Raw genomic sequence first — 20,776 nt, 5'->3', positions numbered from 1 at the left:
CAGGTACACCTAGCTGATGGGTCTCTTCCCCGTTCTGGACTTATTACTCAGGAAACCAGACCCATCCTTACCACCACGGATACCGGCCACCAGGAATATCTGTGCTTTGATATTATCTCTTCTCCTATGTTCCCCATTATCCTGGGACTCCCATGGCTACAAGCCCATGAACCACAATTCGATTGGAACAAGAAAAGTCTTTTTGTCATCCGAATATTGTTCCCAACACTGCCTCCTTCCGGCTCCAGCCTCTTGTTATTGTAACCATGTCTGATAATCTCCAACATGTACCCGCAGTTTACTTGGAATTCAAAGATGTTTTTGATAAACAACAGGTCGACCGTCTACCACCCCATCGCCCCTATGACTGCCCTATAGACCTTTTGCCTGGTTCTGAAATTCCTTTTGGCCGCATTTTTCCCTTGTCCGAAACAGAATTGAAGGCCCTCAAATCATACATTGATGAAAATCTTGAGAAAGGGTTTATTTGTTCCTCCTCATCACCGGCCGGAGCCGGTATTTTCTTTGTAGAGAAAAAGGATGGATCCCGCCAGCCCTGCATTGATTATAGGGAATTAAATAAAATCACCATTAAAAACCGGTACCCGCTTCCTCTCATCCCGGAACTATTCCAACGCTTTCAGATCTGCCTGTATCTTTTCCAAACTGGACCTTCGTGGCGCCTACAATCTTATTCGAATTCGAGCGGGCGATGAGTGGAAGACCGCCTTCAGATCCAGGTTTGGACATTATGAGTACCTGGTAATGCCGTTTGGACTTTGTAACGCTCCGGCCACTTTCCAACACTTAGTAAATGACATTTTTGGTGAATACCTTGACAACTGTCTAGTAGTTTATCTAGATGACATTCTCATTTTTTCAGCCACCATGGAACTTCATCGGGTACATGTCAAACTGGTTCTTTCAATCCTCAGAAAACACAAATTATACCTTAAGGCAGAGAAATGTGAATTCGAAAAGACAACAGTACAATTCTTAGGATTCATTATCTCAACTGACGGTGTCGCAATGGACCCCCAGAAGGTCAAAGCAATCCAAGAATGGCTGGCTCCTGTAGATAGAAGAGGGGTACAATGATTCTTAGGATTCTCAAACTTTTACCGAAGATTTATCGTAGGTTTTTCAGCTATCGTAGCCCCCATCACTCAGCTTACACGCCAGCATAATCGGTTCCAATGGTCCTCAGAAGCCCAGGAAGCTTTCTTGAAGTTAAAAACGCTATTCCTGTCTGCACCAGTCTTACGACATCCGGACCCAGCCTTGCCTTTCATTCTAGAAGTTGATGCTTCAGAGACCGCTACTGGTGCCATCCTCTCACAAAGACAGGGACCCAAGGCCTTCTGCATCCCGTAGCTATTGCATCCCGGAAATTAAGCTTACCTGAGAGGAATTATGATGTAGGTGATAGGGAGTTATTGGCCATCAAGTTTGCCTTGGAGGAGTGGAGGTATCTGCTTGAAGGGGCATCCCATCCTGTCATGATATTCACTGACCACAAAAACCTGGAATATCTTCGAAAAGCTAAACGTCTAAAACACAGGCAAGCTCGATGGGCCCACTTCTTTTCCCGATTTAATTTCCATTTTTCTTATAGACCTGTTTCTAAAAATACAGTTGTTAGGTGTGGGTAGGTGAAGAGGAGGGTTTTCAGGGATTGTCTAAAAGCTAATAGAGTAGGAGATAATCGGACAGATTGGGGTAAGGAGTTCCATGTACTTAGGGGTGTACTCACTTTTGTTGCCAGCGGTTTAGACATTAATGGCTGTGTGTTGAGTTATTTTGAGGGGACAGCAAATTTGCACTGTTATACAAGCTGTACACTCACTACTTTAGATTGTAGCAAAGTGTAATTTCTTCAGTGTTGTCACATGAAAAGATATAATAAAATATTTACAAAAATGTGAGGGGTGTACTCACTTTTGTGAGATACTGTACGTGACTCTGCTTTCTGCGGCCGCCAGGTAGCAGTAAAAGTGCTATGGGGCGGTCGGCAAGTGGTTAAATACCGACGTTTGGCACAATTTCACAAGCGTGCACAATTTTAAAGCATGACATTTTTGATATCTATTTACCGGCTAAACATATTTTATATTTCACAAATGTGGGTATTATATTGTCTTTGTGTGTATTGAAATTCATTAAAATGTATTTACAGTATGTATTATGCCCCGTACACACGGTCAGATTTTCCGATGGAAAATGTCCAATCGGGGCGTGTTGTCGGAAATTCCGACCGTGTGTGGGCTCCATCGGATTTTCCGACACACAAAGTTTGAGAGCAGGCTATAAAATTTTCCGACAACAAAATCCGATCGAGTCAATTCCGACCGTGTGTGGCCGTTCCGACGCACAAAGTGCCACGCATGCTCAAGAAATTCCGACACGGAACAGCTCGGTCTGGTAAAATTAGCGTTCGCAATGGATACAGCACTTTCGTCACGCTGCAATGTTAAAAATGGTTTAATACAGCGCACTCTCTTCTTCTTTATAATTGGACAAGAATTAAGTAGTTTTGCTGCTCATATTCACACACACTTCTCACAAACTTTTTTTTTTTATTGGGATTACCTGAATATATTGTTATTTGTCACATCTGACATAAATATTTTTTTTTAATTTTTTTAATTTAAAGCCATTTTTATTTTAGATTTTATGTTTGTATTTTTTCAAAGGCTGATCTTTGTTTAATGTTATTTTTAGTTTTACTCCAGAATATTTTTGTGTGTGTTTTGTGTGTCAAGTTACCACAACACCATTGATATCTTTTATTATTGAAGCTCAAGGAGATTGTTTGGTGTTGGTGTCCCTTGTTAATTTCACATTGTACTTTAGAAATGTACCTGAATCCTCACAAACAAACTGTCCTTTTTGAAGGAAAACACACATAGGCAAGTATAATTCAAACCAAAATTCCTTTATTAAGGGCTCAGAACCAAACAAAGAGAGAGGCAACGCTGGATAAACAGCAGAAATTAGCGAAGCCTTTGACCCCCAGGGCAGACAACAATTCTTGAACATCAAAATTGGTGGCCTGAGGAGTCCATATGTAAGGAAGTGCAGTCTGGTCCAGAAGTCCCAGAGATCCGGAAAGCAGCAGATGACATCTGTGTCCCCAGGCTGTGGTACCACAAGAGGCTGCATCTTTTGCCAGACCAGACTGGATCCAGGGTCATCACTCTCTGGTCTTCCTTCCACGCTTCCTTCCACGCTGTGGCTCTGCTGTTGGAGATGTGGCAGGAGGAGGAGTAGGACCTGGAGGAGGAGGAGGACTAGTAGGACCTGGAGGAGAAGGAGGAGGAGGACCTGCAGGAGGAGGAGGAGGACCATGTGTGAGGTCACAAAGGTGTGTATCAGATGTTATTTGGGCCCTCAACCCCTTATTGAGAGCCTCCAACATTAAGGACTCACACATGAGTTGTTGTCCCTCCTCCATCCTCTGCATTTTACAGGCAATGATGGCAGCGAAGTCATCCTCCACGGTGTGTGGTGCTCCCAGGGCCTCTGTAGCCTTCCAAAAGAGGCCTATGGCAGCCTCCTCTAGGGCACTCCTCCTCCTGCCACTTTCTCTTTCCAGGTGTAGGGGAGGGACCTGCAGATCAGGCAGCCTGCTCGGCCCGGCTACCTCCTGGCTGAGACTTCCCTGTGTATGAAAAAGGGACATGGTTTTAGTTTTTGCATCATCAATCACAATCATAAATTAGTACTCCAAACTAACATCTAGTTAACTTCATTGATTGGACAAGCAGAAATATTTAGAGGAATGCTCAAGCTGGGCTCCTCCACATGTTGCTGTCTGGAAGGCCCAGGTTGGGTGTCAGAAGCCTCAGCTGGAGAGGAAGGAAGCGTGGAAGGAAGACTGGAGAGTGATGACCTGGGTTCAGTCTGACCTGCCAGAAAATGCAGCCTGTCATAGTACCACATCCTGGGGACATAGATGTCTCTGCTGCTCTGGATCTCTGCAAATCCTGGACTTTCTGGCGCTCCCTTACATATGTGCTCCTCAGGCCACCAATTAGGATCTTCAAATATGTGATGTCTGCTGTGGGGATCACCTGCTTCATAATTTCCTTCAATTGATCCAGCGCTGCCTTCCTCTTTGTTTGGTTCCTATAATGTGGGTGGTTGATCTCCCACAGACAAGGCAGCTCCCTGAACATGTCAATGAATATTGCCATGAAGTCACTATCTTGAAAGATATCCATTTTCACTGCAAGACACAACACAAGACAAACCCTAATGTCAGGCCAAACTCTCCTAATCTTGTTACAATATAGGCCTCAATGTAGAAGCAGTATAGGCACAAGTATGTCTCTTACCTTCGTTCTTACGATCGGCGCCTTCAATGCTCCTTCCTCCGCTCACAGATCGTACATAATACGCACGTGAGGTACGCTTTATACACACTGCGCATGCGTGTAACTCCGCCCGCCCCTGACGTTCTTTCTAGTCTATTCCCCGCCCCTTTTCGTTCTGCGCAGTGGGGGAAGAGCATATGGCGGATACACAGCAGGTGCGTGCTAATTACAGGAACGAGGAGGAGGAAAGCCCGGATCCGGACACGTCCCGATCCAGAAGGAGAAGATTTAAGGCCACAAATATGTCCTTTGGGGAGATGTTGGAGATGGTCGACATCCTGAAGAAGGCCGACTATGATGGAAAGTATGGGCCTTACCCCAACCCCAATATCAGAAAGGCCAAGATCATTGCGAAAGCGGTCAAAAGTCTGCACCGGAATTTCGGGGTACGACGATCGAAAGATCAGCTTAGGAAGCGGTGGTCGGACCTGAAATTAAGAGAGCCCGAGCAGTACCGAAAGATCCTGAGAGTGCTGCAAAAAAGTAAGTAGTTGTGCTGTGTTCCTATTCTTTTTGTCTTTATTACCTTCGTGCTGCTCCATATGCTTTTCTTAATTGTTGTACAGTTTAAAATGGCAACTTTAATGTTCATGGGCCCATTATTTGTTCGTATCAAACATTTTTCTTTCGGCCTCTAAAACACCATTGTTTAGGCCATATGCATTTTCCTACATTTTTTAGGGCCTACTTGTATGAAAAATATTTGGTTGTGTAGATGGGTTTGTTACTAGAATGAAATGCAAACTAAATTCTGTGTAAGGAGAGGACACTCAGCAGCTGTTTTCACATCTGGACACTGGAGCACTAGTGTGGGACACAAGAACACTCTTTTTATTAGGGGGCCCACACAGGTGCTCCAGTGGATACTATAGAGGAGTCTCCATCTGTGAAGCTTGTACAAGACAGGTAAAGTATTGAAGCTTTACAAAGGACAATAAAAATGCTACATCTTGGAACTCTGCCCAAATAGACAATTGTACCCCACTTCCAAGCAATGTTTCCTATTTATAGTTCTGCTATCAAATATCTGTGTGCTAATTATACCATTTTTGTTTTACATAGGGGAGAAAAGACTCGGAGGACACCCCTCATCCAAGGAGACCACAGACCCCCCACCTCTGGAAGAAGGGGAAATACCCCCAACCCAAGCTGAGGAGGAAGAAGATGTGGTGGAAATTGGCACCACAACAGGTGAGTGTCTGCGACCACAGACTCAGGTAAGAGATGGATGCCGGCAGATTTTTGATACCTGTTTTTGTTTGGTTTCTCTCTTTTTAGGTGATCGTGATGTTGTGGATCGAGATCCTTTCACATCAGAAAGTGCCCAGATCCTGATCGGGGAGATCATGGGGTGTAATTTAGAATTGGAAAACCTCAAGAAAAAAATCAGTGATGTTATTCAAAAAAATAATAACATCATTCATGTTTTGAGGCGAATTTAAAACCCCACAAAATCACGTTGTTTTTTTGTGTGCTACAATCTTAAAAATTTTTTTGCGATGTTTCGAAAAGCCAAATTTGGAGGATGCACACAGTGTGCCAACATGTGCTATCTGCCATCACGGGAGATCAATGGACGCGTTTTGGGGGTGCAACCCCTTCCTCAATAATAAAGTAGCGGTGAGGAAAGGGTTGCTCCCCCAAAACACGTCCCTTGATCCCCCGTGATGGCAGCTAGCACATGTTGACATTCGTAAATTGGTGTGCATCTTCCAAATTTGGCTTTTCAAGGGGTGACTTCACCCCATCTGAACGCAATATCAAACACAGTTCCAAAATACTCATGTCTGATATTGCCTTCAAGTTTTACCATATGTGAACTTTGTAAGTTCAAGTTTTTTGTCTTTCTTGTTGGTTTTACACAGGCCTGTTTTATCGTAAATGGACATTTCTATTTTTGATAATGCCACCCCAAAAATTGTTATACAACAAACATGTTGGTTTGTTTTAAAAAACCTTTTCTAAATGCACATGTGATTGTGCAGGTATTAAAAAGTTTGTTAATCAAGAATGTGTGGATTATTGTCTGAATGCTACAACACTTTTGTAGTGATGTAATTGCTGTTTTCTGTGAAAATGGGGGTTATTTCCTAAGGGCAAATCCTCTTTGCACTACAAGTGCAGTTTCAAGTGCACTTGTAGTGCAAAGTGTCTACGCCTTTAGTAAATAACACCCAACAGTGCTTTGTATAAAAGGTTACACAATCACGCCATTTTCAGGACTCCCCACATTGCTGTCAGGGTCAGCTAAAACAAACACAAGCAGTAAATGTCACCAAAGATTAGCTTTTTTTTTTTTTATTTGATAAATGCTTCACAAATTGTCTGGCATATTGATGGCCCCCCTACCCGCAAAGAACTCAAGGTATCTTAACCGGACATCACGGTCACTCAGGGAGGGCAAGCCAGGACGGCCACTTTCAAGCGCCGTCAGGGTTGTATCATGTAGAATTCCGGCCTCAGGCCCAACTGAGCCAGCATAGTTGGCAGAATGTTGGCGTAAAAAGTTATGTAGAACACAGCATGCCAGGATTATATGATTACGTTTATACTCCACCATATGGATGGGTGTCAGAAATAGGCGGAACCAGCTGGCCATGATTCCAAATGTGTTCTCCACCACTCTTCTGGCTCTGGCCAGCCGGTAATTAAAAACCCTCTGTTCTGGGGTGAGGGTCCTCATCGGGAATGGCCGCATAAGATGGTCCCCCAGCGCAAATGCTTCACCCGCAACGAAGATGAATAGGAGTCCTTCCACATTGTCCTGTGGAGGTGGCAAGTCCAAGCTGCCATTCTGGAGATACCTGTAGAACTCCGTCTGGGCGATGACTCCACCATCGGACATCCGGCCATTCTTCCCCACGTCCACATACAAGAAGTCGTAATTAGCCGACACCACCGCCAACATCACAATACTATTGAACCCCTTATAGTTGAAATAGTACGACCCAGAGTTGGGTGGTGGGACGATGTGGACGTGTTTCCCATCAATTGCCCCTCCGCAGTTAGGAAAGTCCCACCGCTGGGCAAAGTGGGAGGCCACAGTCTGCCATTCCTGTGGCGTGGAAGGAAACTGTTGAGGAAAACAAAAAAAAATAGTATTTTTGCACATAAACATGGCAAGCAGATTAGACACAAACATTCTTGGCCAACCTCCAGATAGCATTTATTAAGGGGAGTTTAACAACACCAAAGTATAGGGTACACCTATCATATTCCCCCTCCCCCCTCTCATGGGCCATATCTAACATTATGGGGGGGAATCTTGGACAGGTAACCCTCTCCACTTCATTGAGAGATGAATGCCTAAATACAGGGTATTACTTGGAACAGCCCCTCCTTAGTTACACTATTGGCAGCCCACTGGACAGGTAAGAAGTGTCATAATACAAAGATATAAATACACACTGTACACATTTGAGGACATTTGGACATTCTGCTATTACCTGTCAAGATAATAATAGGATACAAAAAATGTAAACAGTACCATTGGAAAGTATACAGGCAGGCCCTTGCACTACATGCTTTGGGGAATTCATCCATACACCTGAGCACAAAAGAGATGGGTATAGTGTGTATGGGTTTGGCAAAGTCAGCAGATAGATGATTGAGGATAGATAGAGAATTGGGATCAGCTGACTTAGCAGTTGGGGGGAGGGAGGGTTACTAAAAATGATTTGGGGACACCACAAAAAAAAAGCCTCTGGCACTCTGCCCGAATTTAAAGCACAAATCACATTTAAAATCATTTTAGGGGGTGTTTGGGGTAAAGCACTACTATGGAGCTGGCAAAATACATTGTTAAGTGACTACATGAGGTGAATATAGGACAGGAGAGCATGCTGGGGAGGTTATTGAAGGCCAATCTGTATGAAGGACTAAAAAAATAATTACATAAAAATCCAGCATGCATGAGGACAAAGGGGACATTCACAGCATATTACAATCATGGTAATTTGGGAATGAGGAAAGAAATACAATATATTATCAATCATTCAATACAATAAAATGTGATATTAAAGGATAAAAATCTTATCTTCATATACTCCTTCTGCAGGACCTGGATGATGGCAGAACAGGTCTCTGGGATAATGATCCCCAGAGCCTGGGGGGAGAAGCCTGTGGAGACCTTCAAGTCCTGCAGACTTCTCCCTGTCGCCAAGTACCGCAGGGTAGCGACGAGCCTCTGCTCCGGAGTGATGGCTTGCCTCATGCAGGTATCCTGCCTGCTGATATAGGGGGTCAGCAAAGCCAACAAACGGTGAAATACGGGGTCCGTCATCCTGAGAAAATTCCTGAAATCATCAGGATTATTCTCACGGATCTCACGGAGCAAAGGCATATGAGAGAACTGGTCACGCTGAAGCAACCAATTCTTGGTCCATGAACTCCTCCCCACCCTGTTCATGGACTGGACTTGTGTCAAGGTCAGGACCCCAACACCAAGCCCCCGCACAGCACGAACTCTACGAGGAGTACGTATACGCAGCATGGCTAAAAAATGGTCGGCTGCTCAGAACGAAGTAACAGAACGCACTGAAGAACAGCAAGGCCTGTGAAGAGCGACCTGAAAAACAGTAACGAACGAACAAGAACACAATGACTATAAGTCACGCGGAACTTGCTTGCACGCACTGAAGAGCAGATACAAACCCACAAGCACAAACTGAACCGCAGAAAACGATTTGAAAGCCACGAGTCTGAAAAAGCGCGAATCGTCTCTCACCAAACTTTTACTAACACAAGATTAGCAAAAGTAGCCCAAAGGGTGCCGCGCTTGGTTCTGAACTGGCCTTTTCTAGACTCGTCGTACGTGGTTGACGTCACCGCGTTGTTGGCGATCGGAAATTCCGACAACTTTGTGCGACCGTGTGTACGCAAAACAAGTTTGAGCCAACATCCGTCTGAAAAAATCCTAGGATTTTGTTGTCGGAATGTCCGAACAAAGTCCGACCGTGTGTACGGGGCATTAGTGTGTAAAATGGCGTTCGAAAAACTGCTGCGCAAAGTGTGAAATAAAGATTTTCAAAACCCACCATTTTATTCTCTAGGGCCTCTGCTACAAAAATATATATTGTTTGGGGGTTCTAAGTAATTTTCTAGCAAAAATACAGATTTTTACTTGTAAACAAAAAGTGTAAACTTGTAAAACTTGTAAACCTGGTCTTAAACAAAAAGTGTAAACTTGTAAAACTTGTAAACCTGGTCTTAAAGCGGATAATGCCTAAAGGTGCTACTTGTATGTTGCGCCACTGTGTTGTGGCTAGGCTGTAAAAAAAGTCTCACATGTGGTGAAAAAACGAAGAACCCCCCCAGCCAATAATATATTTCAGAAAAACGTGATGGAAATGGTCAAATTTGAATTTTATTGGTACAAAAGGTTAAAAAATTAATTAGTTGCTTTATAAAATTGTGATATATGTTTACACTTTCTGCAGTTGTCAGTCATCTGTCCTCTGAAGAAGACCACTTAAGGTCGAAACGCGTCAGAACACAATCAGTAAACTTGATCCTGTTGCTTTGGATGTATTGTACTGTACCATACATTGTTGTCGGCTTTTTTAAGAAATTTTTGTATTACAGTTCATGTCTTGACTCTTAATGTCAGAAGTCATTAATTTTTTAACCTTTTGTACCAATAAAATTCAAATTTGACCATTTCCATCACATTTTCTGAATTATATATCATTGGCTGCAATAAAGCCCCGCTTTCGGGGGGTTCTTCGTTTTTTCTCTTTATGCATCGTATGGGGTGCGCAGCCCTTTTATTCCCACTTCTCTGAGTGTCCTCCTTCCTTCCGTCTCACATGTGGTATCGCTATACTCAGGATGAGTGGGCAAACATGGGCGAATTATGTTTTATTCTGTTTTTACCCTGCAAATCTTGAGCGCATATACTTTAAAATGGGTGAAAAAACACTTTGATAAAAAGAGCAAATGTGCTGGTTTAATTCTTTGTTAGAAAGTGGAGGAATATTGATCAAATTACCCATCAAATCATTAGTGAATAGACACCTCTGAGTAACTACTGTATGTAGCAGACTAATTTTTGCAGAACTGTACATCAGAAATTAGAAAGTAAAGAAGAAGAATAGTTCAATAAAGAGGCTTTTCCTCCAAAATCAGATAGTTGCGTTACTTCAATTTGCTGTTTACTCTATGCCTTATGTTTTTAACATGGTCTTTAATACATTCATCGTCTGTTTCTTCTTGCACAGATCCCCAAAGTATCCCTGAGAATGTTGGTTTAGAAGCTGTTAACGACAGTACAATAAAAGTGGCATGGTTGCCTGTACAGAAAGAAGGATTAAATGGTCACTTGAAAGGATTTGTGGTAAGTTTAGTCTGTTCTTGTAATTGGTGTAGCGTAACTGAAAATTGTTGAGGTAACTGCTTTATGCTTTCACCATTCACCAACACAGTCTGTTAATAAACTGAAGAATACTGTCTGTGTACCCTGTTTCTGCATAAGGGCCCAAAAAAACAAGGAAGGGACACTTCTGAGATTCATGGTAGTATATTATGGGTAGCCAGAGGACCAAGATTGAAGAGGACTTTTACTGCGTATCATCTAGGATTATTTTTTTATAGACCTTAACATTCTTTGAATGCATTCACACTAGCAGTTTTACCTATGCCCGGGCATTGTTCAGGTTAAGTGCAAAATGTCTTAGCACTCTTCATAGAGCACCAAGCACAGAAGCAGTGATCACTGTGGTCTGGTTGACAGATGTGATGATGTAACGGTGCCTGGGAACACTTGCAGGGGTGTGGGGAGGGGAGACAATCAAACTCGGGCACGGTTCAGTTCAACTGAAACAGTGTGCCCAGTGTGAGAGCACCCTTCCTGTCCTAGAATGAAAATTCTGCTCCTCCATAAATACAATACAGTAAGTGAGGGTTTAAACGCCAGGTGAAACCCTGAGGTTACTAGCTAGAAATTAAGTAAAAAAGACAGAAAATTAATGCATACATCAAATATAAGGACAGACAGGTAAGCTGCATTATATTAGTTTTTTGTTCTTGCTGCTCTGATTTTAAAAGCACTATAAGCATAAAATATTTTGGAGGTTTTGGTATATTAGCTTTTTTTGCACAGTGGGGACCTTGAGTGGAGAGTGTGAACAAGTTTTGCTTTTTGACTGCTGGTGATTGCTGGGTTGCATTTTTAGGTTCTTTTTGGGACTTTTCCTTGTAGCTTTTTAACACCTTTTTCTGTCACTTTTTCAACAGCTTTTTTTTTCTTTGCCTACTAATTAAGGGGAGTGGTTAATTGGTCACAGGTGCTTTAGGCTTTTATAACCTTCTGTAGAACTCATTGTGAGCCTGCTCATCTTTGAGCTGGCTGGAACTTAGACCAAGTGGAACTGGACTAAGTGGTGAGTTAAAAAAACAGTTAGTGGAACTGGACTAAGTGGTGAGTTAAAAAAACAGTTAGTGGAACTGGACTAAGTGGTGAGTTAAAAAAACAGAGTTGAAAACAAGAGGTTGTAACAGGGGTGAAGTACCTGTGTAGGGTGAGTGTGTACCTGTGTATTGTAAGTACATGAGTGCTGCAAGTGCACGTGGGCTGTATTGAGTATTAGTGTCAGGTAGTACCTGTGTATTGTGAGTACCTGAGTGTTGTCTGAGTAGTGTGTGTAGATCGTTAGTACTTGTGTATTGTGTGTGTGTGTGTGCATGTGGGTCTGCGATGGCACGTTGGTCAGCGAGTGCACGTTGGTCAGTGAGTACCTGTGTATTGTCTTGTTGAGTATCTGTGTATTAGTGTCAGGAAGCTAGTTGTTAGGTAATTTGGACAGGGTATAATCCCCAATTCTCATTAAAGTAGTAGGTACGATGCCTGGTGGGTGTGTAGATGCGACTCTGTGTACATCTTGTGGCATGTATGCATTCCTTGATCATCCGATCGAGGGCGAATACTGCTGTGCAAAATGTAAGCACATTGTTTCCCTGGAAGCCCAGGTTCTGAATTTGGGGAAGCAACTGTCAGCACTGAGAGGTCCTGCCATACTAAAGGAGAGCCAGGAACGTACATGGCAGGTGTCGGCAGGGGCCAGCACAGAGTCGAGTGGAGACAAAGAGGTGCAGGCACTAGGAAAGAATAGATGGATGACAGTCAGGAAGGGTAAAGGGGGAAGTGCCAGGGAGGCCGATCCATGGCTGGAGCATCCCAATAAGTACGCTCCATTGAGTGACATTGGTGAAACCAGTCAGGGACCACCACTGCTGGAGCTGAGGAAATCTCCTAGCTGCTGGGTGAAGAACTCCTCATGAGAGTGGGGGGGAAGTGAAGGAAAGGAAAGACAGATTCTGGTGGTAGAGGACTCATTTCTTAGAAAGACAGAGAGGCCAATCTGTAACAAAAACCTGAAGCGCCGAACTGTATGTTGTCTACCGGGCGCTCGGGTTCGGCACATCACGGATCTGGTGGATAGATTACTGGGAGGGGCTGGGGAAGACCCGGCTGTCATGATGCACGTTGGCACCAATAACAAAGTCAGAGGCAGATGGAGTGTCCTTGAGAACGATTTTAGGGACTTGGGAGCTTAATTGAGGAAAAGGACTTCTAAGGTAGTATTCTCAGGAATACTACCAGTACATCAAGCCACACCAGAAAGGCAGAGGGAGATTAGGGAAGTAAACAAGTGGCTGAAGAGCTGGTGTAGTTAGGAGGGGTTTGGGTTCCTGGAGGACTGGGCCGACTTCTCAGTTGATCACCAGTACTAAAGAAGGGATGGACTGCACCTAAATGAGGAGGGTGCAGATCAGCTTGAAGTAAAGATGGCCAAAAAGTTAGAGGGGTTTTAAAACTAGGCGACGGGGGGAGGGCACAGAGGTAGAGATAGTCAGCGCAAAACATATTCCAGAGGGTAGTATTGGAGGCATTAGTGGTAGGTTGACTAAAGCACATAAACCCAAGGTAAGTATAGTAACAAGTCCTAGTTGCAATCTCGGAACACCCAATAAGAGGATAGTATGTAACCGGTCTAAACTACGTGGCATGTTCACCAATGCCAGGACAAGATGGGTGAACTAGAGATACTGTTGTACAAGGAGGATTTGGATTTTGTGGGAATTTCAGAGACCTGGTTCAACAGCTCTCATGATTGGCTGGCAACCATTCAAGGGTATACCCTTTATCGCAGGGATAGAGAGGGTAAAAAAGGGGGAGGGGTATGCCTATATATCAAGAATAATGTACAAGTGAATGTGAGAGGTGACATCACTAAGGGAGCTAGGGAGGAGGTGGAATCCTTATGCGTAGAGCTCCAAAGGGATGAAGCTAAGGGGAAAATATTACTGGGAGTATGCTATAAGCCCCCTAACCTGAGGGAGGAGGGGGAGACAGATCTCCTATCACAAGTTGGATTAGCAGCAAGGATGGGAAGTGTTATCATAATGGGGGATTTTAAACATCCAGACATAGACTGGGCGGAGGGAACCACGCATTCGGCTCGCCAGTTCCTAAATGTCTTGCAAGACAATTTCATGGTTCAGATGGTAGACGCATCAACTAGAAATAAAGTGTTACTGGATCTACTGATTACCAACAATACAGACCTGATCACAGATGTGGAAATACGGGGCAATTTAGGAAACAGTGATCACAGGTCAATTGGCTTCAGTATAAATCACACAAATAGGAAACATAAGGAAAATACAAAGACACTGGATTTCAAAAGAGCCAACTTCCCTAAACTATGAACCTTGTTAGAAGGCATGAATTGGGATAAAATCTTAGGAACAAAGAACACGGAGGAGAGATGGGTTTGCTTTAAGAGCATATTAAATAAGGGCATTAGCCAATGCATCCCATTGGGTAAAAAATTGAAAAGAGCGAACAAAAGTCCTGGATGGCTTAACTCCATTGTAAAAATGCATATAAAAGCAAAGGAGAAGGCCTTCAAAAAATACAAGGTTGAGGGATCATCATAAGCATTCAGACTTTATAAAGAATGCAGCAAGAAATGTAAGGGTGCAATTAGAGCAGCTAAGATAGAACACAAAAGACACATAGCAGAGGAGAGCAAAAAAAATCAGAAGAAATTCTTTAAGTATGTAAACAGTAAAAAAGGGAGGACAGACCATACTGGCCCCATAAAGAATGAGGAAGGACATCTGGTTACAAAGAATGGGGAGATGGCAAAGGTATTGAATTTATTCTTCACAAGGGAATCGGGGGGCTTCAGTAACCAAAACTGCAGTGTTTATCCTTATGACACATCACAGGAAGCACCTCCATGGTTAACAGAGGACAGAACATTAATAAATCACCGGGACCAGATGGCTTGCATCCGAGGGTACTTAGGGAACTCAGTCAAGTAATTACCAGACCATTGTTCCTAATTTTTACTGACAGTCTACTGGCTGGAATGGTAGCAGGTGATTGGAGAAAAGTCAACGTAGCACCAATATTTAAAAAGGGCCCAAAATACATCTCTGGGAATTACAGACCAGTTCGCTTAACATCAATAGTATGCAAGCTCTTGGAGGGGATCATAGGGGACTCCATACAAGATTTTAGTAACGAGAACGGTATCATTAGCAGTAATCAGCATGGATTCATGAAGAATCGTTTTTTGCCAAACCAATCTATTAACCTTCTATGAGGAGGTGAGTTGCCATCTAGATAAAGGAAGGCCCGTAGACGTGGTGTATCTGGATTTTGAAAAAGCATTTGACACATTTCCCCATAAACGTTTACTGTACAAAATAAGGTCTGTTGGCATGGACCATAGGGTGAGTACATGGATTGAAAACTGGCTACAGCGAGTTCAGAGGGTGGTGATAAATGGGGAGTACTCGGAATGGTCAGAGGTGGGTAGTGGGGTTTCCCAGGGTTCTGTGCTGGGACCAATCCTATTTATTTTGTTCATAAACAACCTGGAGGATGGGGTAAACTGTTCAATCTCTGTATTTGCGGATGATACTAAGCTAAGCAGGGCAATAACTTCTCTACAGGATGTGGAAACCTTGCAAACAGATCTGAACAAATTATTGGGATGGGCAACTACATGGCAAATGAGATTCAATGTAGAAAAATGTAAAATAATGCATTTGGGTGGCAAAAATATGAATGCAATCTATACACTGGGGGGAGAACCTCTGGGGGAATCTAGGATGGAAAAGGACCTGGGGGTCCTAGTAGATGATAGGCTCAGCAATGGCATGCAATGCCAAGCTGCTGCTAACAAAGCAAACAGTATATTATGCATTAACAAGGGGATTAATTACAGAGATAAAACGATAATTCTCCTGCTCTACAAGACTCTGGTCCGACTGCACCTAGAGTAGTCCCAGTTCTGGGCACCAGTCCAGGAAGTGTGTACTGGAAATGGAGCGAGTACAAAGAAGGGCAACTAAGCTAATAAAGGGTCTGAAGGATATTAGTTATGAGGAAAGACAGGGCTTTTTTTCAGCGGGAACGCGGGGGAACACAGTTCCGGCACCTCCAGCACTGAGTGTATGTAATAGCATGGGATGTGGGGTGTGCTGAAGGGTCTATTGATGTTGGCTGCTGGGGGATCTATTGTCACTGGTGGGGATCTGATTTTGTGTGAGGGAATCTATTGTTGCTGGGGGGTCTTATGTTGCTGGAAGGGATCTACTGTTGAGGGAGAAGTCTATTTTTATTGGCTGCTGGAGGATCTATTAATGCTGGCCAGCTGGGAGATCTGTTGTTGCTGCTGGGGGGTCTAATGTTACTTGGGTGGATATTTTGTTACTGGGTGTGATATTTTGTTGTGGGTAGTTCACTGTTGCTGCAGGGAATCTATTGTTGTTGGGGTGGAGTCCATTGTTGCTGGGGGAGTCTATTGTTGTGTGGGGGTCTATTGCTGGGATTCTATTGTTGCTGACTGCAGGGGATCTATTTTACTGCTTTTCTTTTTATCATCATGTTCCATACAAATGATTTAGCACCACAAAACGATACTTGATTCTGTATTTTCTAAAAGGGGCAGTACTGGTAGGTGGGTAGGTGGTGAAATCAAGGGACGGTGGTCAGTGGTCAGAGGGGGCAGAGACAAGGGGTGACTTAGACGGGGGGAGTTCCTGCACCTATTCTCCGAGGAAAAAAAGCCCTGAGGAAAGGTTGCGAGCACTGAACTTATTCTCTCTGGAAAAGAGACGGTCGAGAGGGGATATGATTTAAATCTATAAATACCGTACTGGTGACCCCACAATAAGGATAAAACTTTTTTGCAGAAGGGAGTTTAACAAAACACGTGGCCACTCATTAAAATTAGAAGAAAAGAGGTTTAACCTTAAACTACATAGAGGGTTCTTTACTGTAAGAGCGGCAAGGGTGTGGAATTCCCTTCCACAGGCAGTGGTCTCAGCGGGGATCATCGATCGTTTCAAAAAACTATTAAATAAGCACCTAAACGACCGCAACATACAGGGATATATGTAATACTGACATATAATCACACACACAGGTTGGAATTGATGGACTTGTGTCTTTTTTTTAACCTCACCTACTCTGTAAATATGTAACATGGTACCAAGGCCAATGATAGCGGCCCTGTACCATGTGATAGTGTTGACCAATCACAGCATCACAGTAGTACACAGGGTTAAAAAAATAATAGTAGTACAGTATGGTAACACTGCACTGCTCCGGAGACCATATATCTAAAAAATGACAAAAAATGTATATATTTTCCACTTGCTGACCAGCCACAGTACATATACTGAGGCTGGCAGCTACACACTGTGCAGATGGAGGTTGTATCTGTGAAATAATCCGATTTCAGCTATGTATGTGCTGTGCGGAAGGATGAGATCTTCTGAGTGCCCTGTGTGGGGATGGCAGGAGCAGTTAAGCAGGCCGGGCACAGCATCCAGATCGACATGGCCAGCCGTCCTATGCTTGCGGCTGCCTATACAAGAATAGCTGGGCTGCCTCTTTCCCCCTCCGGGCCCTCCCACCTCTTTTGGCTTGCATTAACATGGATGCTGGTGTTCGGCTGGATCTAGGGAATGCTGCGCACTCCCCCCCCTTGGATGCTGTGCCCGGCCTGCTTAACTGCTCCTGCCATCCCCACACAGGGCACTCAGAAGATCTCATCCTTCCGCACAGCACATACATAGCTGAAATCGGATTATTTCACAGATACAACCTCCATCTGCACAGTGTGTAGCTGCCTGCTATGTTGCTGCTCTGTCCTGTGAAATCTCCAGATCAGAACAGCAGCAACACTGCAGTAGCCAGTTGCACACTATGCAGATAGAGGTTTTCTGCCGTGTGCCCTGCCAACCCTGACTCCTGTTCTCTGCCCCGCTGACTACCATCCTCCAACCCCATCCTCTGCCCCGCTGACTTCTGTCCTCTGCAACATTGACCCCTGTACACTGTCCCGCTGACCTCTGTCCTCTAACCCCATCCTCTGCCCCACTGACCCCATGTATACTGACCTCTGTCCTCTAACACCATCCTCTGCCCCACTGACTTCTATCCACTGACCCCTGTACATTGCCCTGCTGACCTCTGCCCCCTAACCCCATCCTCCGCCCTGCTGACTTCTGTCCTCTAACCCCATCCTTTGCCCCGCTGACCCTTGTACACTACCCCATTGATCCCAGTCCTCTGCCCTGCTGACCCTATCCTCTGCTGAACACTGTGCTATGCCCTGTCCCCTGCACTGCTGAACCATGTTAGCCATTGGGCACTGCTAATTTGCAGCTGCAGGAATTGGGGCTGATATGAGGTGTGAAGGTACAGAAATTGGGACAATCTGGGGTCTGAAGGTGCAGGAAATGGAGTTTATCTGCAGTCTGAAGGTGCAGGAATTGAGGCTTATGTGAGATGTAAAGGTGTAGGAATTGGGGCTGATCTTAGGGGTGATATAGTAGGAAGTGGTTTAATCTGGGGTGTGAAGGTGCAGGAATTGGGTCTGATCTGGAGTGTGAAGGTGCAGGAATTTGGGAGATCCGAGGTGTGATTGTGCAGGAATTTTGGTGATCTGAGGCGTAATTGGGGCAGGAACTGGGGTGATTTGAGGTGTGAAGGTGCAGGAATTTGGGCCTATTTGAGAACTAAAGTTGCAGGAATTGCCACTGATCTGAAGTGTAAAGGTGGAGGAATTGGGGTGATCTGAGGTGTGAAGTTGTAGGAATTGGGTCTGATCTGGGGTGTGAAGGTGCAGGATTTGGGACTGATATGAGGTCTGAAGGTGCAGGAATTTGGGAGAGCTAAGGGGTGATGGAGCGAAATAGGGTCTGATCTGGGGTGTGAAGGTGTAGGAATTGGGTCTGGTCTGGGGTGTGAAGGTGCAGGAATTGGGGCTGATCTTAGGTGTGAAGGTGCAGGAATTGGGTCTGATCTGGGGTGTGAAGGTGCAGGAATTGGGGTTGATCTGAGGTGTGAAGGTGCAGGAATTTGGGAGAGCTGTGGTGTGATGGTGCAGGAATTTTTGGTGATCTAAAGTGTGAAGGTGCAGGAATTGGGGTGATTTGAGGTTTGAAGGTGCAGGAGTTTGGGCCTTTTTGAGACATAAAAGGTACAGAAATTGGTGTAATCTGAAGTGTAAAGGTGGAAGAATTGGAGTGATCTGAGGTGTGAAGGTGCAGGAATTGGGGCCTATTTGAGAACTAAAGTTGCAGGAATTGGCACTGATCTGAAGTGTAAAGGTGGAGGAATTGGGGTAATATGAGGTGTGAAGGTGTAGGAATTGGGACTGATATGAGGTATGAAGGTCCAGGATTTTGGGAGATCTAAGGGGTGATGTAGCAAGAATAGGATCTGATCTGTGGTGTGAAGGTGTAGGAATTGTGTCTGATCTGGGATGTGAAGGTGCAGGAAATGGGGTTGATCTGAGGTGTGAGGGTGCAGGAATTTGGTCTGATCTGGGGTGTGAAGGTGCAGGAATTTGGGAGATCTGAAGTGTGATGGTGCAGAAATTTGGGTGATCTGAGGTGTGAAGGTGCAGGAATTGGGGTAATTTGAGGTGTGAAGGTGCAGGAACTGGGCTTATTTGAGATCTGAAGGTTTAGAAATTGGGGTGATCTGAGATGTGAAAGTGCAGGAATTGGTGTGATCTGAAGTGTAAAGGTGGAGGAATTGGGGCTGATATAAGCTGTGAAGGTGCAGGAACTGGGCTTATTTGAGATCTGAAGGTGTATAAATTGGGGTGATCTGAGATGTGAAAGTGCAGGAATTGGGGTTAATCTGAAATCTGATGGTGCAGGAATTGGGACTGATCTGAGGTGCAGAGGTGCAGAAATTGGGTCTGATTTGGGTTGTGAAGGTGCAGGAATTGGGACTGATCTGAGATGTGAAGGTGCAGGAATTAAGGCTGATCTGAGGTGTGAAGGTGCAGGAATTTTGGAGATGTGAGGTGTGATGGTGCAGGAATTTGAGTGATCTGAAGTGTGAAGGTGCAGGAATCGGGGTGATTTGAGCTGTGATGGTACAGGAAATAGGGTGAGGTGTGATGGTGTAGGAACTGGGTTGATTTAAGGTGTGAAGGTGCAGGAATTAGGGCCTATTTGAGATCTAAAGGTGCAGAAATTGGGGTGATCTGAGGTGTGGTGATGCAGGAATTGGGTCTGATCTGGGGTGTGAAGGTGCAGGATTTGGGACTGATATGAGGTGTGAAGGTGCAGAAATTTGGGAGATCTAAGGGATGATTGAGCAGGAATAGGGTCTGCTCTAGAGTCGGAATGTGTAGGGATGGGTCTGATCTGGGGTGAGAAGGTGCAGGAATCAGGGCTGACCTGAGGTGTGAAGGTTCAGGAATTGGGTCTGATCTGGGTGTGAAGGTGCAGGAACTGGGCTTATTTGAGATCTGTGGGGGGAAAAATTGGGGTGATCTGAGATGTGAAAGTGCAGGAATTGGGGTTGATCTGAAATCTGATGGTGCAGAAATTGGGACTGATCTGAGGTGCAAAGGTGCAGGAATTGGTCTGATTAGGAGTATGAAGGTGCAGAAATTGGTGTAATCTGAAGTGTAAAGGTGAAGGAATTGGGGTGATCTGAGGTGTAAAGGTGCAGGAATTGGGGTGATCTGAGGTGTGCAGGTGCAGGAATTGGGGCTGATATGAGATGTGAAGGTGCAGGAATTGGGGCCTATTTGAGTTCTGAAGGTGCAGGAATTGGCACTGATCTTAAGTATAAAGGTGCAGGAATTGGGGCTGATATGAGATGTGAAGGTGCAGTAATTGGGGCCTATTTGAGTTCTGAAGGTGCAGGAATTGGCACTGATCTTAAGTATAAAGGTGGAGGAATTGGGGTGATCTGAGGTGTGAATGTGCAGGAATTGCAACTGATATGAGGTGTGACGGTGCAGGAATTTGGGAGATCTAAGGGGTGATGGAGCAGGAATAGGGTCTGCTCTGGGGTGTGAAGTTGTAGGAATTGGGGTTGATCTGAGGTGTGAAGGTGCAGGAATTGG

General features: G+C 44.5%; 1 protein-coding gene across 3 annotated transcripts in view; it reads left to right on the top strand.

Annotated features, from left to right (window-relative positions):
- The window catches only part of L1CAM (L1 cell adhesion molecule), a 1,396,060-nt gene that overhangs the window by 1,102,506 nt on the left and 272,778 nt on the right, over window positions 1–20,776 (top strand). For all 3 annotated transcript variants that reach the window (XM_073600356.1, XM_073600355.1, XM_073600354.1), the window contains one exon: window positions 10,595–10,710. In XM_073600356.1, the coding sequence (XP_073456457.1) occupies window positions 10,595–10,710 (116 nt within the window). The remainder of the gene's footprint in view (window positions 1–10,594; window positions 10,711–20,776) is intronic.

Source organism: Aquarana catesbeiana, linkage group LG09 (assembly GCF_042186555.1).
Source record: "Aquarana catesbeiana isolate 2022-GZ linkage group LG09, ASM4218655v1, whole genome shotgun sequence".
Taxonomy (NCBI): Eukaryota; Metazoa; Chordata; class Amphibia; order Anura; family Ranidae; genus Aquarana; species Aquarana catesbeiana.
This window is presented reverse-complemented; position numbering and strand designations above follow the sequence as displayed.